The 27,160-nt window shown below is 39.2% G+C and overlaps 1 protein-coding gene across 1 annotated transcript in view; it reads right to left on the minus strand.

Annotated features, from left to right (window-relative positions):
* The window catches only part of ATP10A (ATPase phospholipid transporting 10A (putative)), a 116,951-nt gene that overhangs the window by 12,401 nt on the left and 77,390 nt on the right, over positions 1 to 27,160 (minus strand). Inside the window, exons 7-15 of the mRNA XM_075093560.1 lie at positions 26,337 to 26,589; positions 15,855 to 16,072; positions 14,719 to 14,913; positions 12,795 to 13,356; positions 7,411 to 7,514; positions 7,116 to 7,242; positions 4,684 to 4,868; positions 3,030 to 3,351; positions 1,035 to 1,111 (exon numbers count right to left, since the gene is read on the minus strand). Of these exons, the coding sequence (XP_074949661.1) occupies positions 1,035 to 1,111; positions 3,030 to 3,351; positions 4,684 to 4,868; positions 7,116 to 7,242; positions 7,411 to 7,514; positions 12,795 to 13,356; positions 14,719 to 14,913; positions 15,855 to 16,072; positions 26,337 to 26,589 (2,043 nt within the window). The remainder of the gene's footprint in view (positions 1 to 1,034; positions 1,112 to 3,029; positions 3,352 to 4,683; positions 4,869 to 7,115; positions 7,243 to 7,410; positions 7,515 to 12,794; positions 13,357 to 14,718; positions 14,914 to 15,854; positions 16,073 to 26,336; positions 26,590 to 27,160) is intronic.

Here is a 27,160-nt window from a genome sequence, read left to right on the forward strand (position 1 = left end):
TGCAAAAAATGCAATGTGTGTCAGAGAACCACCCACCGGTAACTATGTTAAGGAGCATGATCATCTGCTCAGGTCCTCAGAATGGTAATACTTCCCAACTGCTCTGAGGAGCTCTTTGACATATCCTCAGCTACTCTATTTTCTCATGCAATCAGTCTGCACCCAGCCCAAATATAAGGTACGTTTTGGAAATGAGGTATTATCCTCATTCTCTGTGTTGTACTGCTATGTCTGGTGCTAACACTGCACTGAACTGCGCTAGCAGTACAGGAGGGAGAGATAACAGGTAATACAGAACGTAATACATTCTATACGTATACATCCTTGCTTCTGGAGAGGGGACAAGTGCCCCATACAGTGGTAAATACAGTAATCACAGGCTGAACACATCCAAAAGACTACAGGGCAAGTCCCCTTATATTGCTGTTCCCCGTGGCAGGAAATGGGGAGAAAACCAAGAGTTGGAATAGTGTGCAGGGAGCAGTGGTTCTGCAAATGGACAAATTTTTCTCTTTCTTCACTGTTCTGCTGTCTGAATAGGCTGAGTGAGCGAGATGTGTGCATGGCTGGGCTAAGGGTCACCACCACACCACACAAATAAGCTGCATCAGCTGGATGGGCTTGTGCAGCTACTCCACAGGAGAAGTATAGCCAAACAATACAGGAGACAGTAGCATAAAAGCCAGAATAAGGTGAACCCTTATTTCCTAAATAATGCAGCACTAAGCTTTTTTCCTCCTTTAAACTAGCATTTAATAAATGATTTCTTAAAATTTATTGCTTAGAGGGATCTGTTAAGTTGAATTTTCTGAGAAAGTAGCGTGCTTAAACTCACCACGGATCTGAGAACAAACACAAGCTCAAACTCAAGCTGAAAGCATCCTTATGACACGCAACTGGCACTCCTGAGCATAACTTGCTGCTTCTCCTTTATTTGTGCTGGCTAGTCAAAGGCAGCTTGGTCAACCTGACATATGGGAAGTGCCTATTTCACCCTCTCACGGGAGTGCTTTTCAGTGAATGAGCAACATTACCTGCATGCCTTCTTGACCAGAGATGCCCACACCAACATCTGCCACTTGGATCATGCTGACATCATTAGCACCATCACCTAAAGATGACAAGATACAGTTTTGTAGTCACTGGTAGACCAGGAACAGTTAGCAGCAGCAAAGCAAAGGAAAACCAGTTTTTACTGAGTGTTGGCTGAGTATAGTAAGGGAGATGCGGGATACGAAAGGATCCATCTTTGGAATATAAGGTTCAAAGTTTGGCCAAGCTGCCAAGGCATTCAGGTCTTGTAGACTTTTTTTTATCATGGAAAAGTTACAATAAAACACATCTGTCTCTTTTTAGTAAGACCTAAAATTCAAGTATCTGGCCTGAACTGCACAAACACTAAACCACTGGAAGGCTGAGAATGAGTTTCCCAAGACTTCTGCTTCTTGATTAACTGTCTGCCTTCAATCAGGTGTGACTAAGAATGGAATGTACAAGGAGACCTAAAGCCAGTGAGAATGTCTACACAGTAAAAAATACAATGAAGTTAAAAAGTAGATGAATTCTTGAATTGAGTTGACCAGTCCAAGATCTTTAATATACCTATCACAGGCAGATTTAACTGCAGTGGCTGCACAGTCACTATCCCTTGCTCTGCTTCCAATCATGACACCATGAGTGATAGATGCCATAGAAAGGATACCAGAATGGGACATATATCTGCTTCTTAACCTCTTAAATTTACAGCCAGTGTGCTAGTGGAAATGAAATTATATTAGCTGATGACGAGACACTTGGTTTTAAACTTCAGTGGCTGAGGTGTACATTCACATCTCACTCCAGTTTCCGGCCTGTTGGCACATATGAGAGTGGTATCTGCTCACCTGACAAAGCTGATGACTTTTGTCTGTTCGACACAACCCCAAGCTCATGTTGGTTAAAAGGGAAGATGTATATAGCTAGGCTTTTAAGCCAGAGCAGGAGCTTGAGTTCAACTCGCAGTCTCAAGATGCTCAGAAAGAATGAAAACGCAAGCTGCCCAGTCTCCACTAGTGCTTTTAAGCATTCTGGATAATTCAAGTTAACCAGCCAGACGTCTCTGGCAACATATGCAAATTATGTCCACAGTCAGTCAGCCAAAGATATAAATTCAGCACAAGAAAGGCATATTTGAGCTAGATATAATATACAGAGCATGAGGATTATTATAATCAATACACATTTGGTGATGTGGATGTCATAGGAGGCTGGCAATTATTATAGGTACTTAGGGTTTCTCATGAGTAGGTCCAACCCACACACGTTGCTGCTATGATTAACCAAGACACGTGGAGTGTTTGTAACAATATATGCTGCAAACTTATCTTCTAGTGCAACCTGAGCCTAAACTTGAGGTAGGTAAAGAAAGGCTGGTTGACTTTTCTCATGTAAAAATCATGCAAACATGGAAGATGCTCCCAGATTTGAAATAGGGTGAGTGACAAACTCTCCCCTTCCCCAACTGATTGATTAGCTGGGAGGAAATGTAAGCGCTGGCACAATGCTAGTCATAAATCCATTCTCTGTACTGACAAGGTCAACTCATATCCTATGCTGTGTGGCTGACTTGTGATGAAAAACACAGAGCCTTGGGTTTAAACATGATTGGATGTAACAACACTAAGCACAGTGTTGTTCTGTGTAATTCAGTGATTGCAAAATGGTGTTCTGCACAGCATCAGCTTACCCAATTCTTCACAGCTGTGCTCAGACATGCCAAAAACTCATAGCATACCTGGGTCCTGATTACCTAACTTCTGTAGGAAGAACTCCCAAATACTGCTCCAGAGTTCTTCCTTGGTTTTGAGTAAATATGTTAGAGTAAATACGTTAGAGTTGTCTGACACATTTTCAGACAAAAATGGAAGGCTATTGAGTTGTGAGGCAGCTGGAAGGGTCCTATTGCAAGTCAAAAAATGAACATTCTCAAGGCACATAAGGTATACATCAAGTATACGTCAAGGCAGGCTAGTTTAAACTGAGATATTTACCTATTGCCAAGGTCATTGCTTTGAGTTTGTCTCTGACTAGTTTCACTACCATGCTCTTTTGGAGTGGGGTAGAGCGACAACACAATACTGAACGGCATCGCTTGGCTAGTGCAAGAAATTTATCTTCTAGTGTAGGTTCCAGGGCATAAGCTAGAGTTCTTCCATCAATCACTAGGCCCAAGCTGGAAAGCACAGGGGAAGAGGGTGGATAGAGAGGGGTGAACCCAACATTCATGCTTCCAGCAGCTTCGTCTATTGTGTTGTTTGAAAATTTAGACTCTACGCATTGCAGACACTGTTCCAGCAAGACAGCACATGTCTCCTGAAAAAAAAATTAAAAATAAATACGCTTGAGAGAAAAGAACAGGTATTGAAATGTTTGTGTTTGTATAAGGAATATGGGGAATGAGTTATATTTGCTGCACTGTTACAGTTTTAATTTCTTATAATCACTCTAAACACACTCAATTCTTGCAGAAGATATGAAAGCAATGACGACTTAAAAGTCTTAAAATCTAATTCCTCTTTAACATGCAGTATTGTGTGCTAAAGTAATTTCTTTTAGCTCCTTCTCAGAATAACAGTACTGGGAGATGATATAATCAGTATCAGTACCAAGTAAAGTATGGTAATGAACACCTTGTACACGCCTACAACTCAGATCAAATAGTTATGCATTGTTAAAGGCCAATTAAAGGTTATTTAAGCTGAATTCTCTCTCTTAGCCATACTCAACTAAAAGATGTTATTGAGAATATATGAACATTTAACATGAAATGCTATTGGTCTCACAGCAAAGTATGACAAAAAAGAAAGATCATGGAAAATCAATTTACCAGTTCAGTTGATACACTCAAGAATGGAAAATGCTGTTATCTTTTCTTCCTTTTCGAAAGAAATTGGAGCTGGATACTGCTGGCCTACTGCTGATCTGAAGTCCAATTTTATCACCCGATTAAAGGACTACAGCACTATCAGTCTGGTTCCTTGTATGTTACACCGTATCAGTAAACTCTTTGTGACTGTCTGCTTGCAACAAGTTGAGCACAGGTAAGATCAGTAATTCAGAAGAATTAGAAAAGGTCTGTTAGGAAGCAAGGCATTACTGTAGATGGGGTTTTCTGACTCTCAGTGTTAGCATCAAAATTTAAGTATTACTTCTAGCTCCAGAGAAAAAAGGCAGCTGAGAAAACATGAATGACTGAGTTATCTAAACACTACATTTCACTGGTGTAAAATAAAACACAAATTCTCAATAGGTAATCAGTTGTTTTCTTCCTTAACACGTGTTTAAGGTGCTTTTGGGTGCTTCTGGAGACCCATTAGTGCCAACAAGCAGAACAAGGGATGCTTTGAGAATGCATACCAAAGAAAGGCATTTATGCTTCTATGGCATATTTTCATTCATGGTGGAGCCCACTACACACAGTTACATGTCTTCAGTAAGTTTATGATATGTGACAGCATGACTTAGAAGCACGATTCACTGAAAAGTATTCAAAGACATATCCTACCTGAAAATTACGGATGAAGCAGGAAAAGGAGGGAAAAAAAGAGGGAAAGGAAAAAAAAAAGCCATCAAACTTTTAATTGTACAAGTTGAAAATGAAGCAAAGCTAGTTCACAAGTAAACTTGTGTATTGGATCTGCTTACTGGTGATTCAGCATTCAAAGTGATGATTTCTTCATCATGATCTAGTAGCTTGCAGGCATATGCAATGTTAACAGCTGTTTCTTGCTTGTCTCCAGTAAGAACCCAAATCTGCAACCCAGCTTTGCGCAAGTTTGCAATGGTTTCTGGAACACCATCCTGTAAACGGTCTTCAATGCCAGTTGCGCCTAAGCACATAGAAAAAGCAAATATTGCACATTAAATGAACACTTAGGGTTCACCTCAAATTGTAAGTTTGGGTTTTTCAGAGAAACCAGCAGTCACTTTTATTGGGAAATACCTAAACTACCAATGGTTGCAAGATTCAGGCAGCTTTTTATGGGGTATCGAGAGAGAGGAGCAGAAAGTAGCTGGGGTAATCATCTGCATCAACAGCCTACAACAAATCCAGAATTCAAAATTTCAAAAGCAATCTGATGCCACTTCTAGCCTCTGAGGTTCAGAAGGCTGATGTATCTTTGGTTATTGTCTCTCTGCTCTGTATCTTCAGCATTTCTTGTGAGTGTTGCTAGAGAAGATATTGTTGCTTCTAGGAGATCATTTCAGTTCTTAAGGGTCTTAACTGCCTTTCCTCAACTTGAAGAGGCTGCGTCACTAGAGATTTCTCCCTTCTGAAGGGGAATGACAGCAGGACTGCAGCTTCGCAACAAACATTAGGCTGCACACATAAACCTTTTTCTGCCTCGTTGCTCTTCTTTGCTCTTGCAGAAAGACACTGGTTGCCAAATGAGATATAGCAGAGAATAAATCATAAATCTGTTGACCATGACGTGAAAGTAAAATGTGGCTTTTCCACGCTTTCAATGTATCTTTCTACCTGTTTATAAGAGACTGAACATCTTTCCTATGCTTTCATAAATCAATTGACAGAAGCAAGACTTTCAAATGCTGAAAAACTTTTGCCTGAGTGGCAAAAGCCGCTCAGGACCAAGTTCAGTGTCACCACTGATACATCAGTGCTCCACTGAGTTTCAGAGAGGCTTCGATGTGAGGAAATGTAAGCCTTCACTACTAGAGAATGAGGAGGTGACAGGCATGCAAGCTGCCTGGAACAACAGGAAAAGCAAAGCAAACTTTTCTCAGCTATTTGTTATTCCTATGGTTGTACCTCGAAAAAAATATTTTAGCAACACAAGTCCACTTGAAGTCTGAGCACCAGTCATGTAGGTGGAAACACATTCTTAGGGCAATGTTGGGAAAGCTATTATCTTCCAAACAGCGTACAAAGGCAAAAATATTCCTTTACCAGACTCAGTTTTTAATTCCCACAACCTAATCATAACTGATCATTGCAAGATACAAACCACAGTATGAGGTTCTTGGGGGATGACTGAATGCATAGTTTATTTCTGGCAGTTTTTATTTTTCTGGCAGCTTATTATTTATTTGTCTGGCAGTTCAATTTCACTTTCCAGCCCTGCCCTCCCCAGAGCACAGCCAGAGCCAACAGGCGCAATAATGGTGGGATATTCCTGATTAATGTGGTCCGAATTAGTCACCTCATGGTACCCTTTAAGTCAGAGGAAACAGACACTTTAAGGGCGTGATTCATCTAATCCTAAAGTGGGTATCTAAGACAGACCACATGAAGTGCACTTTATTTTTTTGTCTCTCCGTTGGTTATATGGGGAGCCTCAGAGATTGGTAGTAGATACATCAGGAGCTGGGTGAGAGGGATCTCGTCTCCCAGAGACAGGCATGCTGGCAATTAGTGAAGGTTGCTATCTCCAACAGTGTTACGGCTGTCCCAGTTTCTTTGCCAGAGAAAGCACTTGGATGCGTGGAGTAAGAGTGAATATATATATATTTTAGAACCTCAGTGCTTTCAACATCTCAACTCAGCAGAGGAAGGGTATGACTTAGTTCTTGGAATACATTTTACATACAACGATTTTAACCACGTCATTATGAAGTACTGCAAACCCCTTCCATAGAATACACAACCCCTGAGAGCATGAGCTGAACCTGATGTATATGAGAGTTGATGCCTCTCACAATAGCAGTTCATGAGCTCTGCTTTATGAGTGTCTTTGGTGCTCCTGAAGTCATGCAAGTCTCTGACATGTTGAAGTGGCATTAAGCTAACAAAATTCTGTAGACAGTTTGGGCCAAGTCCTCCTCGTGTTTAGAGCAGCAGTTTCCATTTATGATATTGTGTCAAATTCATCCCTGGTATTACTCCACTCATTTCACTAGTGACAAAATGATGGCAGGAGCAAGGAAAACAGGGTATGTCTGTTATGTTAATTATATCTCATTCCTTTGTGGTGCTGCACATGACAGCCATGACAAAGTCCAAAGGAAGCCAATTTCTGTACTGTCAGAAAGCATTTAAGGAAAAGAACGGATTTTACACCCAAGCTTTCAGAATTTTTAACACATTTTAATTTCATGTCCAGCTCTCATTTCATTACCTAGCAGATGCAGATTCTTCTCTATCCGCAGCGCTGACTGAAACAGTTGTTCTTCACGATTTTCAATAGAAGATTCTGCTTCTAAATGACTTTTTAACCAACAGGCATACTCTTCCTTGCTGAGAACCTATTAAAAAGAGTATGTGAGGGTACAGTCAATGTGATGCAGAGGCATTAATTCTGTACAGAATAAAATGAAAAAGCTATGAATCAAGAACAATAAATTAATAAATGCCTTCAGTAATCTTTGTCAAGACTCTCCTTAAAAGCAAACCAAGAGTCTGCGTTTACTTACTCTTTTTGCAATACAGAGGGTCCGCAGCCCATCTACAGCATACAGATTAAGGTAATTTTGAGTTTTGCTTTGGATTTTTTTTTGATGTTTGCCCCGAGGGTCATCTAGATAAGAATAAAAAAAGAAATTAGTGATTGAAAAATAACAGCAGCTTCATGGCCTCAGAGAACAACAACTTGTCTACAGTACTTACTGTACCGGCACTTTACAACCGAACCTTTTAAAGAGCTGCTGATGTCTCCTGGGAAACTCAAGTAAAACGTTCCATTTAGGAAAAAAAAAAAATCTTGTCTTTTTGTTCTCTCTCTTCTGTCTTCTCTCTTCAAAAGTCATTGTGAATGTGTGTTAGAGAGACCTCCTTTTTCTTACTCCTTAAGTATTTGTTTGGCCTGAATACTTTAAGAAATCATGATTATCTTCACAGCAAACAATGACGTCAGAAAGAGAAGTATGATTTTAAATTCACTAATAACAAATGCTTCTCCACATCTCATTCTGTGCAGAAAAATGACACTTAAAAATAGCACTTGGTTTTCCACCAAGGTTAATATCTCAGAAGAACCAGAAACAGTGCTCTGTTTTGTATATCTAAGTGTATGAAGGTACTTCTGTTACTGCTGTACTGATACTATTTATTGGACTGGGTCGATGCAAGAAGTTCTAGGTATGACTGTAATTTAATTTAGAAGAGAATTTACACTTCTGCAGACCTCACAGCTAGCTTCTACCTTGAACACAGCAGAGTAACTTCCACTCAGTTTTACTCTTCACTTAAAGCCATGTGTAAGAACTCAAAATCAGGACTGATCATCTGTTCCTTTTCTCTCTTCAGCTGGGATTGGTTCAATCTGCTCACACTTTGATCAAAAAGGAGTAATGAATTTGATGGTAACACATTTTGTTCCATCTCATTACCTGAAATGACATCTTCAAAAGTTAAAAACAGGTGATATGGTTCCTTTTTATCAACTAGGATCAAGACAGGTTCATGTACAATGTACTGTAGTAGCAATATTAAATAATATTAATTGCAGGGTTAGTCCTAAAGTAAATGTACAAGCTGGTAAGTTTTTAGATTGGAATCATTGAATGAGAATGAACAGTACCTAATGGCAGGTTCTCCTATTCCCTGATGTCATACAAGTTTTTTTTTCTAGAGCCTGCATGTTTTTTGGGAGTGTAGAATCATTTCAGGATTATAATTTTGTAATTGGAACTGTTCCTTAATACAATATTTGTGTTACTGGTACTTGCACAGTAACCAGTCACAGCATCAGGTGAATGCCACCCATCACCAGAAGACTGAGCACCTGAAGAGACCTACTCTCAGGTAGGATGATCTCAGTTTACCACTGGATGTGCTCACCTCTCTCAGCTGGCCATACTGAGAACCTACGGGCACTATACCCTTATATTAAGCACTTAATACAGGTACGTAAATTAGATGACACAAATATCTTACTGTTCATACTTTTTGGTGCCCATTTTTCCAGTGTGCATTCATACCAAATTTGATCTTGCTATGTGCGACCACGTATATACACGTCTCTCTGTCTGTCTACAAACTTATGAAGCATTCAGCACTTTAATATTTATAAAGCAGCACAGTGTCTAACTGTGTGTTCAGAGGCTCCAGCACATACACATACAAGTATTGATATGGAGGAATATTCTAGAAGGCCTGCCCATCTATCTATTAATGCTACCTATGCTATCACAACTGATTTTCTCAAAGGGACAATACAGACATACTATTCCGGAAGAACTTCCCCAAACACATCGTATTTGCAATTGGAAAGCCATTCCACACTATACCTTGTGGCTCCGACACAAACACCACCAGGTCCCTTCAGAAGCTATTAAAACAGCTCACAACTAGATTCAGCTGCAACATAAAGTGGAAATACACATATACTGAACTGGCAGCCTACCAAAGTTTCATTTAGCTTCTTTTCTATTTGTGCATGATAATCTTTTTGGCATATGTGACTTGGCTGTGCAATATTAAGATTTTTTTTTTCTGGGAGAAGTACTGCAGCAAACCTTCTTGGAGGCTTCTTGTATTAGCAAGTCAGCTTCTTTAACTTTGGAAGAATAAAGTAGGCAAGCATTCCTCCTAATTTATTGTGATACATTACTATTCTAGAGAGAAATGCCATATTTTTTGCACAATCCACATGAAATTGTCCTACGGGAGTGTCTATTTCCGTCACTCACTGATTTCAAATGGTGCAAACCTGAGTGGGTGCTTAAACGTATCAAAAGTTGTTTCCATCCCTTTCAGGTTAAGTGGTGTTAATCACTTCAGGTCTGTCTGAATACCATGGGTGCTAATGCGGTGATCAGAATGTCAAATGCTTATACCACCTTCAGTGAACAAAGACAGTAATTCTCTACATGAATTTTTCCTGTGCACACCATTTTCTGTGTGAATTCTCAATGCCAGTGTGGAAGACTGCAACTCCCTCCTCCACCAGCATACCAATGGCTAAACCCCCTTCTAGCTCTTCATGTGCCTTATCAGTCCTACCCTGAGATTCATCTTGTGCTCAGAAGTTAGGAGGGGGGAAGGAATCTCTTGCAGGCAAAACCCAGTTGTGGAGACTTTTTAGCTGGGATGCAGCGTCTATGCTAGGCAGCGTGACCACATGAACCATGTCAGTGAAAACCAGCAAATAAGTCTTCTCCAGAAGAATGACAGAGGGCTAGTGGTGTTCTGCTTGCTTCATTTCCTTCCATAATTGCAAGCTGCAGACAGCTAGCCCAGTCATTGTTTTCTCAATGACTTATGTTCACAGTTCCTGTGTGAGCTGGGTATTGACTTAAACAGTAACTTTCTTATTTATGAACATGGTGACTGTTGAGATAAAGTAAAAACAATACACTCTTGGGAATCATTTCAAGGCTTTTGGAAACATCTATATGCTATCGGAAAATATCAGGTTTCACAGTCTCAACTAGATACACAGAGCAAATGGAGTCAATTCAGAAACTTTTTAAGTTCTGAAGCTTATGGCAATTTCTGATTTTCTGTAAGACACAGCTGAAGTTACAACATTTATACTTTTGCTTCTGATTTTGGGCTGTTCCTCATGTCACGTTTTAAAATACTCTTCCTCCCAATCAGGGACCTTTGTGCCTGATATGACCCAGTCATGCCATGTGACGTTTGAGTTGGGAGATCACAGACACAGTAATGAGTCCATAATCCTTGGTCCTTCAGTCTAAGGGCACAAGTACCACAAAATCTCAAGATGCACGCTTGACTGGTATACAATTTACATATCCCTGAAGCACTAAGACATCAAAGAGCAAGCTCTGGGAATAGCTGTTATGTTGATACACTTATTGGTCAATTCCTTGAAATGATAAATGCCCAAATTCTCATAGCATTACATCTCCTCTCACACTCACGTTCCACCACCACAGGATGAAACCACTGACAGACCCCGCAATATAGATAATAGCCACAGCATCAATCTTCTGAGGCTCCCTCTACCTGGGGAATTCCTCCCTGTAACAGGAAAAAGATGCCTTTCCCTCAGGAACAGACAACATATCCACTGACATTAGGATACTGCAGGCAGAGACTGTGAATTCAGATCCAGGAGTGAAGCTGCTCAAGAAAAATGTCAAATGTGTTTCAGACAGATCCACTGAAATGTACAGAATTACTGAAGCCAGCAGTGGCTTAGAGGGCTAGAAAACAAGGGAAATTGATAATGAGGTTCTAGGGGCTATGCTTCACATTGCTTGCAAAAGGAAAATACACTAAAACTCATAGTTCAATTTGAGCTAAAAAACTGAAAAAAAGAGCACAATTTCAAAGTCCTTTCAATTCGCTTGCCTGTAAAGATGGTGGAATCGCTGTATTTGCCCAGCTACAGAATCTCACTGCCAACACTGATCTTCAGGAACTCTGCTTCCCCATTCCTGACATACACCACGTTTGGTAATGTCGCTGTTTGATTTTCTAACTGGCCTTGGTGTTTTTACCTAGGTGGGTCCTAGATCTGCCTGAAATTTGCCTCAAAATTCCTCAACCCATTGAGTCTGCTGTGAATGGAGACAGCAGCTTCAAACATCGTCTGTTAAACAGTGACAATTTTTAAGACTTGGCATAAAATAATTTGTTCTTTTCTTTTTAATGCTCAATTCTCATTCTGAGAACTCATTTCCAAACATTATTTTCTAAGTGTGTTATTAGAAATTCTCAGTACTACAAATTCTCTGTTAGTACTTTGGTGGGAAACAAGCTTCCACAGATGCCCTATGTACCTTCTGTGATATCAGATCTTTACTAGAAAATTATTCATGAATACTTTGTTGTTAGTTAAGGACAAGTTGTTCTTAATTTTTTTGGCTCAGCTTTGATTTATATGGCTGTAAACAGAAAACTAATGCCAACATTTTTCTGTATTTCATTAAACTAAAATTACACAGTATAAGCCTTTCACAATTGTTTACCCCAACTAATGTTGAAGTAACCACAAAGTCAATGCATTAGTGAAACATGGGAAGTACCTCTTGCACTTTCGGGCTCTGTTCATTCATACTGGGGTAACCTTTAAACACTGGATTAAATTCAGTGTTGAAAATACAGTAAATTAGATGCAAACTGATTCATGCAAACTGAAACCAGTGTGTCTCCTCTAACTTCTGAAAGCTTACAGGGTTCTTCTTGAATCCAACCTATTACAATTAGCAGCTGTTTAACGTTGTCCCTGTTTCATGAGACATTTGGGTGCTGGAGAACTACTCTTTGCTTTAGGAAAGTACTCCATGTCCACAGCTACGTGTCTGTTCCTTATTAGTCAACTATATGTTTGAAGACAAGATTTCTCATTTGAACAGCATCTTTGCCACAACTTTTTTGGTTTTGTGGCTAATTGATTCACAGTGCCCTTTAGCATCATAGTCAAACCAGCTTAAATGCATTGATTTATGCAAACATACTGCAGCAAAAGGATGTAAATGGAACAGAGAGGGGAGCTGTAATGGGAGGTGCTTGGGTTTCATATAAAAAACTCAAATAGCCAAGCACTGCCAGGCAGGTTTTCCTGAAGAAATGTAAATTGCTTTGGCAGAGTTTCAAGAAATTCCTTCAAAATAAAGTTTGCTAGTAGAACATCTTGTACAAAAATGAATTTAACTCATTCTTGTAAGGTGAGGAACCAGTAATTTGTTACAGAAAATTTGCCATAATAACAACATTTTATAACAGAAAAGAGATGGCTGCCATTCTACCATTCCCTATATTCACAGCAAAGGCAGGCAGGTCTACTTGCTAGAGAAGGCAGTAAGATATGATGAGTTTTTCAGCAGTTAACCAGAACCACCTCCTTCCCACCCCCACTCCCACAAGGGTAAAGTAAGAGGCATACCTGAAGAGCAGGGTAGAAGAAGATCCATAATAACTGAATCTGCTCCTTTAGTGTAAACATTTATTTCATCTGTGAGAGGATGTCTGACCACTACTGACATCCTCTTCCTGACAGAATCAAAGCCCAATGTATGTAATACTTCAAAACTTAATGTTCCCAGGTGAGGTAGCTCCACTGATACCTGGTCAGACAGCCTTCCAACCAGAGAACAGTTATATGCCCTTGCTGCATAGACGAGAGCAGCTTCATCTGGACTCTCTGCTTCATAACGCAGTTCTCCTTCCTCAGGTCCACTCCCCACAGCTGTCCGGCCTTGCTGGGAGCTGTAGCCATTGTTATTCATCTGCGCAGAGTATGCCAGCTTCTCTTCCAGTTTCAATAAAGTGCTATCCGTAGATGTAGACGAAAGCACACTTAAACCAAACCTGTGCATTGATTTGCTTGTAGCTAGACTAGATGAACTGCTGCTGTTAGATCCAGAGGTCAAGCGACTTGGAGTAAATCTTCGTATGAAGTCTTCTATGGTTTTTACTGGAGATTTTAGTTCAAATCGATCTCTAACCTTGAGAGGTAAAAAACAAACCAATGAACAAAACCCGAAGAAAAGCTGTACAAGAATTCCGACTCTGATGTTCAGTCTTAGCAGCTCCAACTAAAGAGGAGAATTTATTTGAGAACAAAAAGTAATGACATTTGTATTTTGAAAAAGAAAAGTAAACGGACAAAACTGACTCAACAGTAAAAAACTTATACTGGAACTTCAGAATTGTGCCTCTGTGTGAAAGCATGTATTTTTTTTTAGAAACATTTTTTCTTCTTTCACCTCCTCAGATATGACTAACGAATAGACTATCAATGTTGCACCACCACCAGCAGTGCATACTAAAACCTATTGTTAGTAGGAAACATTGGCATTCTTTGTGCATATTCAGTGAAGGAAGTAAAAAAGAAGTTAAGAGCTTTCTATTGAGAACTGTGGTATCAGAAAAGTTTTACGAGAATATGCCAATATTGACAGCATTCTCAGTATGACCATGCTGAAATAAATAATTTCCGCTGCCTTTTCTTTCAGCATCAAAGCATTTTGCTTCAGTTTTATCACCTGTCTCCATTTACATAAATCTTTTTTACAGATGCAATGTTATTAATAGTAATAGCATACTCATAGCAATATACCTCAAATTATTGTATAACAGTGTAGCATTCCTGAAACAGCAGAATTGAGCATTCTCCAAATGTTTCCCTGGCACAAAAACATGTCATTTTGCAGACTAGTTCACTTTTTATTCCAATCTGGAACAGAAACAACTCTCAGAATTTTCTCCAGAATGGAAACTCCAGCTGCTGGCTAGCTTTAATACTACATTCCATTACATTTTTGTCTTACAGATCATCTTGGGATGGCTTTTTTGAAGTTCTGATTCATCAGTGACACTGCTTTAGGCCAACTTAAACAGTAATGATCATTATTTCTCATAATGAGCTTAAGATGCATATTTTACATAATTCGAAAGTTTCAAGTGTTGTTTTTCAAGTATATTCTCTTTTTAAACTTTCAAAATAAGTCTCAACCTTTTCTTAATTTGATCCATACATACAAAATACAGACAGCTTATATTATTTTCTGGGAAGTCTTGCCCATTTACAAATTAGTTTCCACACGTACTTACACACATACTTACATTTATTCAATGAATAAGTTACAGTACAAGAAATCAGGAAAGTTTCAGAAGTATCTTGAAATTGTTGATAAACACATATCTTACCTTGAAGGTAAGTGCAATAGCGGTTCTAAGAGTTGTCTCACAACTAGTTCTAGTTGTTTCTCACTAGAACAGTAGGTTTTTGTTTCCCCAATTTACAAGATAAATCAGTATCAATACAAAAGAGTCTTAAACTCTCTTTTGCTGTTTCTTTAACCCACCTTCTGTCGGGGCTGATTTGGTGCAGTAACCACAACTGTATTACATATAGTCAAAGCGATGAAGAAGTCAAAAATGTCACATAGTTCTGGACTCAGATGGGATAATGGTTGTTCGTGGCTCCTCATGACTTCCAGATGCTTTGCGCATTCGTTCACCTTTTCTAACAAGCTCGGGTCAGGTGTGATGTCCTTCTCCTAGTAATAAATAGCAGTGATTAATATCTGTGATTCTACAGATCTCCAAGTCAGCAACAAGCAATCAAAGCATCCAAAGTAGAGTCAATATCAAGAGTTTTATGATGGCCTTTCACCACAGAGCAGAGGTGGAGAGGACTGTAAGACACCCATTCTAGACAATAAACAGTTAGCAATGAGCCTACCAATAGAAATGGAAACATGAGTAACTGTGTTATCAACTCTTTCACTACAGATAATTATTGCAGCAATATTCATCTACTTTGGGGGTAGTGGATAGGAGAAGAGTCACATACTAATATTCCTCCCTCTCTCTTGTCTAATTCAAGATATTTATTACCTATTACTAAAGGGTGGTGCACTACAGAGACCGAAAGAGTGAAAATATTAGACAGCAACGACATTCAAAGCTTGGCCTTACATCAGCACAATAAAATGAAACCATCTTGGATTGATTGTTAGAGATCAGCAACCATCCACTCATTTCAAGGTAATTAATGTGGTTTTTCACACTGAAACAGAGTGTGCCTTCCGCTCGATTTCATCAGCACTTTCCACTTATTTAATCCATTTCTTCTCAGAGCAACCTCCAGTACTTCTTAGGATAGGAGGATGCAAGGGTACAAAGGATTAAAAGATAAACCGGTCTACGACTCTTTCTTCTGTAGAATTTTATCTGCTGATGCTCAGCAGCTGATGAATCTGAGCAACCACAGAACCCCATGTGTAAAAACTTGTTCCCACAGACAAGGTACTTAGATAAGATCTATGTCAACACCTGATTGTTGTTGTACCAACCGCTGTGACTACAGAACAACAAATGCCAAGATGAAGTCTATAAGAGATACACAATGCACTAGAGATTCCTTTACCTTTCCCTTTTCAGGACATTGTTCTATTAAATGATACAGGACACTGTGCATTTAGTTTTCATGACTTACCATTGGGCTACTGAACGCAGTGTGCTTCGAGAGTATGCTTGCTCTTTTTGCTTCAGCTCTGCTACCTGTGCGCCGGTGGGTTTTGGTGCTCTGGCTTCTGTGGATTACTTTGATGCTCTGATGGCTGCAGATACTATCACGCTGGGATAGAGTTCCTCCTTTTGGGGCTGCCTCATCTTCCTCAGAATCAGGTTCTTGGTACATGGCTAAGCGTTTGGCTATCAGTAAAAATACAGAGGGAGAAATGTTGTGTATGTTAAATGTGGATGAGAAAGAGGGAGAAGGACACGGTGACTTTGTTGAAATTATCTGGTTTTGATATTTTACTGGGCTTTCACACTGTGAATTAATTATTCCAATATCAGGGGATAAGAAAGTCTAGTCTTAATTGAATGGTAATATCTAACAGAGGATGCAGATAACATAATTAGAAATGTAATGCAATACACTGCCTCCCTCATCGTTGCACTCTCTCTGAAAGGCAGTTAGACTCTGTGGTAACTCACTGCATTCCTGAAGACTATTCCACTGCTCAGGCTGATGAGATCAACCAAATAATTTGGTCTTCACTTGCAGTCTGAGAAGGAAATACACAATCCAGAAAATTTTCTTGTCCTTTCCAACAGAACATGGAAATTTCACAGAAAGTATTTTCCAGCAAAAATGTCGTATCTACCCAGTACCAGTTAACCAACATCTGAAATGTCCTCAGAACAACACACCTACGGTGTACTACTGCCATATTTTATATACAGACATGAGGTACAGACAGCGTAAAAGCCTTGCCAACGTCAGGGTCAACTGCTGCAGAGTGGAGACATGAACCCAGATTCTTGACTCCTAGCCTAGTGCTAAAACCACCCTGGAGTCCATCCCTTCCTCTCGGAACAGCATGATAGGCAGGACGAGAGAGCAGTATCAAAACCAGGGTACCCCTGCTGCAAGACTTGTTTCTATCACGATTTGTTGCAGTGAGCAATACCTAATCTACATAGAACAAAAGAGTTTTTCCAAATGATACATTTTAGCCGAACGCTTCCCCAGTCAAGAATCCAACTACAATAATTAATGTTAGAAACCAACCCTTGATATACAGAAGTCAGAAAGGAAACAGAAAGAAGAGGTGTGAAACAGCCATGGAATTCAGCCCTTCTAATGACAGGCTCTGTTTAGCTCCAGCTGCTGTATAGCATATTTTTCCATTCCTAAAGACCATGGGCATTTAATTATCTGGGTTATTCATCAGGCAGGCACATGCCACTTTAACAGGTATCTATTTATTCCTTCATTAGGTATTCACTGAAAGGCTTTTCATTATACTCTCAAAATAAGCCATACTACCCAGATATACAGTACAAGTTACACACTTGTGGTTCAGCTTTGTTTTGGTTCTCTGGTGTAACAAACCAGATTTTCCCTATTTCATATGATAAATCACTAGCATGTAAGTTAATTATTCAGGCATTTAACAAAAAAAGAAAAAAAAAGATATAATTTTTATTCCAAAATTCTTCCTGAGAAAAATCTTGCATTACCTATACTAAGTTTGGCATAGGATCTCTTTTAATGTAGCTAGCTTTATGATCGAAGAAAAACCCATCCTCGCCATCCACTGCAATTTTCCTACATGTCTTAGCTGTTAGAAAGCAGTCAGAGGAGCTGAAATCAGACCACACACAGTACATGGTGATAGCTCTATCAGTACAGTATCGTACATCAGAGCTTTTTTCAGCTCCATTTGGAACATGCATAGGCTCTGTCTGAAATGTGGGAGCTGGGAGGGCTTCCCAGTCCTGGCTGTGAATAGACATGCTCTAGCTGCACGCCCAGGTATGCAACCTCCACTGCTGCCCTCTGTCTGGCTCCTGCTGGAAGAAAATCTAGGCCATGGAGGTAGAAAGGACCACAGGGCATTTGGAGACATGGAGAAGAGACTGCAGGGGACACTGCAGATCACTTCTGCCCCAGAGCTCGAGTACAGCCTTGCAGCCCAGGCCCTGAGGCTGATGGAGGCTAACTGGATGACTGAGGACCTTCTTTCATTAGCATTATTTGGTGTGATTCATGCTCCTCTGTGTTACGTAGTGGGAAAGAGGTTGAGCAACAGCACATTCAGTGCTGTGAGGGCAGCTGCTCAATGAGCCACAGAGCCGCAAAAAGAAGAGCACAGCACCCTTGCCTTCTCCTTTCAGTGCCTACCTTGTCCTTTGATTCATATGACAGAACCTAGAAGACAGCTCAAAAAATGAGGGAGGTCACTGGTTTCCTTGGCCCTTCTGTTGCATGGTAATGATTTGCAAGGAAACAAAAAGTGCACTTTGGCTGCATCGGCTGCTTCCTGCAACTTGTTGCACGTGCTTTGGGACAGCACAGTTCTAACCTGTCCCATTGCTCTTGCCCACTGATTCCCTCTTTCTTCTGCTCTGTAAGCCTCTATGCATTTTCCCAGTGGAAGTGCAGATCCCTACACTGTGAATTTAATTCAACTGATCATAAGTTTGTCTATATCAGAAGGATTCTACACTGAGGGCCCAAAGTGATCTGCCGCGTGTCATAAGCACTGATCCAGCTCCTCGATCAAGATGTGAGCCAGGCTGCTCACTGCTTCTCCCCAGCATTCCGGTTTCCTTCCAAAGGAAACCCAGGCACGTGAGGAAGGAAGAAGCCATGTGGACATCACAGTGTGTCACTTTAAGAGGATGCCTCAAGTACCAGAATGGAGCGGCACACTGGAGGACTTCTGTCCTTCTCTGCACTGGGGAGGTATGATGGAGTGCACTTCTGGGGAGGAATGATGGAATGCACATCCTGGGATGAGGCCTGTGGAGGGTAGTGCCCAGCTTCACAGTGCAAGCTCTGTCTTAGTTATCTTCTGCCGGCTCCTCCTAGTCGCATGCTGCAAACACCAGGCTGAAAAACCATTGCTCACGATGACACACCTGTAAGGTTTTCTGCACTTTACCAATGTTTAAGACCTAAATCAATCGTAAGAATTGCATTTTTGTGCCTCATCTTCACTATGGCTCTTAGCAGCAAACCCAGTCTCAAGCAGACTCAGCACGACACGTGGACACTCTGCCTCTCTCAGGAAAAGCATTAGAAAAGCCTGTACTTGCCATAGGAATAATCTTCCTCACTGTGGATGCTGGGCATTTGAATGATAGACTGACAGAATGCTGCACTTCTCGTAACAGGTAATATTCCTTGACAGGGAAAGGACTGGCTACATTTATACTTCACAGCGTTGCAAAATGTGCTACCCAGATGGTCCTAGTCCCTTCCGAGCAGAGTTTTTAAAAAAAGGACATAGGTTTTCTTTAATAATCACACCTAATTTAAGCTTCTGCTCTGAAAATATATCCTGAAATTCAGGACTCCAAAGATCCTGAACTGATTATCATTTTACTGCATGTATAAAAACTCTATGGTTAAGCAGAGAATGCATTTCATGCGACATATGTTTGCATACCATATCTCTGTATTCTTCATGGCTCTTTCTTATATTACATCTAAAAATATTTTGTTTATTCAACATAGCAAAAGTGGTTTCCTAATGCAGCACTCAGCTTACTTATTGGTATTATACCAATAGTGCAGTCCTTTCTAGTCAATGCAATATTAGCTGTCTCTTGCTACAGGTTTTCATTGTAGCACATTCATTTGATTGTTCCTGCCACTGAAAAAAGAGAAAAAGGGAAAGTAGATACAAGGCTAGAATCTAATTTAACCAAGTCAAATGTAACTCTTTTGGTACAAATGGTGTTATTTCACTTTTATACCAAGGTAAGCTTGATAACAAAAAAACAGGCCTTAGCACCTTTCAACATTTTCTCAAGTGCAGTCTTACATATTATGCAAAGAGAATTACGAAGTTTAAGAAATAATGAAACCCAGTTCAATCGTTATGTTATGGCTAAGGTTCACAATGCTTCAGCTGTGCAAAGTGTGCTTCTTTGGGAACACGTTGTTCTCTCCACCCACTCAGCCCTCTCCGATTCAGAGCCTTTTCCTGTGAATATTATAACCTGAAAGACATTGTTGTGGGATGCTTTTCAGTTTCAGCACTGAAAATTGATGGCCTTGATCTTCTGTCTGATAGAGAGCTTTTTATTAAGGGCAAAGACACAAACAACTTTGAGAAACACAGCAATTCAATTCATGAAAGTCAAATTTCACTATCCTGTAGTTCATTTTATATTTACAGCACAACGAAGAAACAATAATTAATACTATTCCATTACCTGTCTTCCATATTTCAGAAGACAACAGTAAGCTATAAATAAAACTCCTGTAGCAGCTGCAAAGTATTTGAAATACATTCTTTTTTTTTTTAAAAACCCTTTTATTTAATTATTTTTTGGTTTTGCTTGGGTTTTTTTACCTTCCATGCTATCAATGTTCCACAGCGAGGCATCCCTTTTGCAGGCTGATGGAGACACTGTTACATGGGCAGATGTTCCACTAACTAGCAAAGTAGGATCAGGTAGGAAACTCTAAAGGACTTCCCTTCAAGCAGAATAAAACTGCAGAACCCCTTAACCAGAATACTTCAGCTGTCAGTGTGTGGGTCCTAATTTCATCATGGGATTACTCCTTTTCACCCCAAACCATTTGAATAAGGCTGTTACTGAACTATCATGAAGTAAATCTAGATGTGCAGTACTTAGTCACATCACCATACTACCTTATTTCCTGTTAATATGAGCACAAGCTTATTTCGCTTCAAAGTGCACTTTACTGTCTACATAGATTCAGTTGACTGACTCTATATGCTATAAACTTGTACAAGTGCGCTAACATAATCTAACTTAATTACTTTGCAAGAACGTCCCCATAAGGACAAGTCTTGTGATTAGAAAACACAAGATTCTCCTTCCTCTCCCCTCTTGGCATCCCAAAGGGTTTAAAATGAGTAACTTTAAGCCCTTCACTAAGAACTCTACTTATAAACGCGGATCATTCCTACTGTTCTGCAGATTTTCCAGAGCAATTGTGAGTGTAGGTATATGCTGAGAAAAAAGTATTACCTGTCTCTAAATACGAGGATTTAAAATGGGGCACTCCAAATGTACTGACTTCTACATCTGCTGGCACTGGTTGTCTCCTCAGTTTCCAATTAAGATTTTTCAAAAAGCAATAACAAATATAAAGAGAAACTACAAACAAGCTATACAGAGTGCCTGAAGCACCCAGTCCTGCTAAAGGTTTCGATCTTTCTGGGGAAGGCCTAAATGGACAATCCCAATTTCTGAAGATTGCCAAATTGTAAAGGTGGCAGATGAGAGGTCCCTTTAGAAGCAACGGTCACATTTATGGAACAGGTTTATTGATTTTTTTTGCCTTTTTTTTTTTTTTTTAATAAATCCAATTCTCTAATGTGGCTGGAATGTGCAGCCTGTGTTCACTTGACTACACACAAAAATAGTAAAAAAGTTCCATTACAAAACATCCCCTGAAACTAAGAAAGACCTTTTTTTTAAATATAATGCATTTCCCTATGAAAAGTAGTTGCTGGCCAATCTTCACCGAGAAAAAATAAAGAGCAGAAAGAAACTCCTTCTTTCCCAGATTGAGTGATTTAAAAACTTTGCTAGGCAAGAGAAAAATCACTGAGGTTTTCATCACCTGCCTTCACCCCCATAAACTTCTCTTATTCTTATGTTGCCTGGAGTTTTTTTCACTGTCATTGGAAGGAAGGGGAAGGAATGAAAAGAATGAAAAATTCAGATTTTTCACATTTGTGTGGTTACATTCAGGGAGATTCAACTCGTGTTTTGTCAAAAGTTCCATACAATGGGTGGCTAAAACTAGGAAAACAGAAATCACACCCCATAGACAAGAGGGTGATGAATTCACCATTTGGAAAATAACTAGGACAAATGTCAGGTCAAGAGCATCTGGTTGTAGCTAAACCATATCATGTTTTTGAGAAGCACAGTCAGCTTTTGGGCACCTACTATCTCTGGGGTTAGCAGACAGACTTGGGCACAGCCAGTTCCAAGAATTGTTAGAAGCTGGCCACTAGCCTGAAAGGAAGAGCTATGGTATGGTAATGCAATTTTACATATATGAAAACAGTTCCCTTTCTTTTTTCAGTGGTAACATTCTTTTGGGCTAGGAGTTAGGACTAATTAGAAAGATTTCTTTTTGTGGTGTGTAGCACTTCTTTGCAGTATCATTTTAGTGTGGAAGTGACACATAGCAAGGTGTTAACTTTAAGAAGTAACAGATAGATACAACTCCGCCCATTTCTGGGATTTAACCAGAGTATAGTGCCAATGGGTATTCTATAGATGCCCAGGACATTTATGAATGGGACAATCATTCTTCCACTTGAAGTGGTCCATGACATACCCTGCTCCTGAATTAACACCCTGTGAACCAAGAAGAACCTCTGAAGGAGACAACAGGACAGATTTAAAGAATGCAGGTCATACAGATGTGAGGTGGGAATTCTCTTCACCTGTATTTAGAATTCTAAACCACAGAGAAACAGGCATGTATTAGACAACAAGTGTAAATGTCTAAAACAGGTCTGATGAATTAGATCCTACAAATGCTTAATTTTCTCCATTAACTGTAAAGTCACTAGATGACTATCTTCCATACAAGTATCTGAAATCAGGTAACAAGAATCCCATCCCTATCAACACAGTCTCCACAGGGCTCAAACTGGCAGTGTGAATATCCATAGGTTGATCCCTGTCAGCGCATAATCCATCACCAAAATATTATAGGTGACCTCAACAATGATGAATATTTGATAGAGCTTGCATCATAAAACTGTTGCTGAGTACACTCACACCTTCTCTCACAGCCTCCACAAGCATTCATAGATTCCTCTTTGGTGCTAAGCTCTTGCATAGCAGTACCCATGAGTAATATTTTGCACTACGTCCACTTGGCTAAGAGATTCTGTCCCATGCTGGTGCAATTTATTGGCTTCTAATATTCATGTTTTTGTCACCTCTTTAGACTAAAACAATGCAATACTCCTGGGCGTAGTGCCATCAGCCTCATAAGAAACTTAGAGCTAATACAGAATTCTGCAGGAAAATGTTTTCTCCAGCAAATTTATGAAAACTGCCCCTTCCTCCCTTTGCTACCTAAAAAAAAGTATTAAGTCTTGTTCAGGGTTTCAGTTTCTAGTTTAGAAGCATTTAATTGCTTCAACCCTGCACAAGGTCCACATAAACCTCTGTGATGAAAACCATGATTAACATGTTCACATTTGATGCAAAACAGAAGTCTCCCTTGTAATCATAAAGCTCACCTTTCACAGAGGGAATTTACATGGCTTTGTGGAACAAATTTCCAAAGAAAATACGGACAGTCCCACCACTCAAGAAAAATACATGCTGCCTCAAATATGCCAAACCCAACACAGCGTAGCATATGCCTTCTAAGTAGCCCCCAAACCCAAACAAATTGTGCAGTACACACAAAGGGAGAGGAGAAGGAGAAAGAACAAGTTACATGAAAGGGAAGTCACATACATTGCTTAATGCACTAGTGGAAGGAACTCAGATATGATGATGACAAATGCGTTATAAAAAACCCTGTGGAACAGAAAAGAGCGGGATAACGGCTCATAACTGAACAAATTTTAGGGAGAAAAGCTTATAATGCAGCATAGAGAAAATTTGTGAATCTGCCCATTGAGTAATTAACAGCTATGCGCCAGTCCTAGATTATGCAGAAAGAACACTTCCACAGAAAAAGTTCCAAACTGAGGAAATTTTGGACCTCGAACTGCCACTGTAGGCGTAACTTTCCCCTTCTCTATGTGCGCATAGCTGAGCCCCAGAATATAGAGCCTTTAGGTGACTTCAGAGGAAAACCTGCCAGAACTTCTTAGCATGGGAATAAAGCCTGTTACACCTTAGCCGCCTTCTTGCATATGGCTGAATGGAACTGCTCTGACTGAAATTTCTCCCCCAGAATTCATGCCTGAGGCAAACATCTGGCATGGAAAACTTGAACCAAACAGTTAAAGTTCTGTAAAACTACCTATAACTGAAAACAGGATCTTATCATGAGAAGGGTCAAGCAACTGGAATAACAGCCACTGCCACCTAGCCACAGCAGAAAAACAAACCTAAGGCCAAAGAGCTGACAAGAAGTATATCTCCATCCTGAGCTATCTGCTTTTACAGTGAAAAATTACTTGTTTCAGCTTTTGCATCTTGACCTGTGTACAAGAGTTTTAAATTCATTTCTTCATCTGAAGTGCTACTTAGTGTTTGATTCCAAGTAACAAAACACTACGCCTGAAACATTACTCAGATAAGCGAAGAAAGACACAGATCATCTTCGCAATGGATAAGAAAAGGCAGATGCATTTTACTTGGTTTTCTTCTGAGTTTTCAATCTCAGATCACTTGCCCAGTGAAGGACTTTAGAATTTTCTGATTCATGACATCTTCAATAAAACCTGAGGAGCAGAGCTGGATGGCATCAGTTATAATACACACCCCGAAACCTCAGAGGGGAATTCAGATACTCTGGTATATGACATAGAAAAATGGCTGACAAATCATTTGCAAGCAAGCATACAGCAATGAAATGTTGTCTGTGCACTCCCTAAAACCAGAAAGAGCTGTGATAGACATTTTACCGTATCTAAACAGTAAGGTTTCAGCAGCAGAAAAGATAAGAGATGGTTAGAAAATCAGACTGGAGAACAGAGCTAACAGAAGTCTTCAATGAAGAATAGTGTTTATTGTGTTATTAATCCTGATTATAGGGAACAAAATCAATAGAAATTATCACCATTTATATAGAGTGGCAGAGAAAGACCTATTTTCTGTAGAGAAGAAAAAAAAATTACTATGTATAAAATATTGTGTATAAATTCTGTGTAAATTGAAAAATTATATTTGTCAGAAATTTTATACTGACTGGAGTTAAAAGAAAGCCCAAATATAGCTGTATGTGAAAAGAACGACTGAAAAAAGAACCAGTTTATTTTATGTATTTATTTGACACTTCTGTTGGTAGTGAAATTCACTCTGCTTTCATTAACATTTATACGGTAGTCTGAAATCATAAGAGGAAAGCATGCACAAACTTAGATTTCTGTTAAAAACAGATCATTTGAAGGAAAATTATGTGAAACTCAAAACTCAAATTCAGGAGCCTGAGTTCAGCCTACATATCAGCTGATGATATCAAGCTCAGAAAAATACTCTTTCTGCACTGTTTTAGTTGGCATCGTCACTTCTGCAAGGAACAGAGTACACTGAAATTGGTATAAATAAGCAAACGATCAATCGCAAGAAAGAATAAAAAAGAGTGAATATTCAGAGTGTCACAAGCACAATTAGGGTAATAGCACTATCCAAATACCTAGTTTCTTGAAGAAGAGTGCCTTAAATATAAGGTCTCAGTACTATTTGAAAGTAGGAGAATAAAGGACAATCCTTGCATAATCCAAAACTTCAAAGTATTGTTTTCCAATTTGGAATCTTATGAACTCTCTAAAGCATGTTTTAGATTTTCCAGTCTATTTTGATTATTTCTCTTCTTCTGTATCTTATTCGCAAACTGAACCTGTAATGGCCTTTGAGAAAACTTTCAAATCAGTCATCTTTATATGTTACGTAGGTTAAGAAACTTATTTTTTGCAAATAGGAACGCAATACTGTAGGTATCAATATGTTCCTGCATAGAGACAGGGTACGATTTGAAGAGTTAAGATTTATGATGTCAAAAATGATAACAACAAAATGTTAGAGGGAAATAACACAAATTACAAGCAAACCGCAAAACACGAAATCAGTTCGTAATTTTAAAAGGGTGATGAGATGACACAGAAATGACAACCCTCACATTCCCTTGTGACAGAGTGACTTTTTAGTGCCTCAAGAACCTGATACATGGGGACATTCTCTCAACTGCAGTGCTCATACAGCAGTGAGGATAACTTAATGCAGACACCTGTCACACAGAACAGAAAAGAATCTGACAAAGGTAACATAAAATATGCTGTTAGAGCAGATTATTTTTCTTGTTAATATGAGAATCAGCAGCTTTGTTTACATTTATTTCTCAGTACAAAAGGATAATCTCAATCCAGGTACTCAATCAGACACTAATCTGGTTATGTGCTTAAAACTGGTATTTACATAGTATACTTCAAACACACAAAACAATTATGATACCTTTGGCACTATTCAATTTGCTGAAATTAGCCATGCGCTCAAGTGCTTTATTAGATCAGGAGCTAAAGCCGGAAGCTTTAACTGTTTTGACAACATACTGTAGATGATGTTACAGAACGCTTTGATAAGATTGTCATTGCTAACTGAGCACTGACATCAAATTAAGACTAATCTGAAAACAGCTATTATGGAATTTGCTAAGTGAATACATGCAATTTCTTCTGTTTTTCTTTGTGATGTAAGATTACAGTAACTTTTATATCTACCTCAGATTGCCCAAAGTACAACTGTTAGACAGAAAACAAGATCATGAGCTCACCGTTATCATCATGGGAATACTCTATTCCAGAAACAGTGCATCTTCGGAAAACCATCTTGTTTTCAGTAAGCGTCCCAGTCTTGTCTGAAAAGATAAACTGCACCTGACCTAAGTCTTCTGTGATATTTAAAGCTCGGCACTGCAGCTGAGAGTCTGTTTCTTCATCGTATAAATCTTTATCTTGATGAATAAAGTATACTTGGCAGATTTTAACTATTTCAATGGATACATACAAAGAAATTGGAATCATAACCTAGGATACACAAAAAGAAAGAGAATTAGGAGAAAACAGAAACAAGGATGCCATGAATTAGTAAAATCTAGTTAACTTGGTACTAGACTAGAACACAAAGAGGCTATGTACTTTAAGCATGTACTATGAAGTTATTAGCATGTTTGAAAACAGTTTATTTACAGTCTTAGATGAGGAAAACCCATGATGAATTGCAGAGCTGAAATGCATTATTATGTGTCAAAGGGTGATTATCAAAACTTGGACAGAAGCAAATCTTTTTTGGGCTAATAAGGTGAGCTTGAAGCTAGCACAGACAGTACAGTCAGAATCCTGTAAATGTGAAAGAACGGGAAAAATTTATTCTGCATAAATAACAGACTGTTTACAAATTCTTTTTTCAGGAATACAAGAAACAAAATAAGAAGTGTAAACCTCTCCTCAGGAACAATCTTTTTGGCCTTGGCTTTTGCACTGCAGATTATTCGAATGAAGAACACATTTTATAACTGCTGAAGAAAGATTTATGAGAAGAAGTTTCTCCAGAAAAGATTGTCAACTGTTTCTTGAGGATTGTCAAAACTCCACGAAA

This window comes from Phalacrocorax aristotelis, chromosome 1, assembly GCF_949628215.1.
Source record: "Phalacrocorax aristotelis chromosome 1, bGulAri2.1, whole genome shotgun sequence".
NCBI classification, from domain to species: Eukaryota; Metazoa; Chordata; class Aves; order Suliformes; family Phalacrocoracidae; genus Phalacrocorax; species Phalacrocorax aristotelis.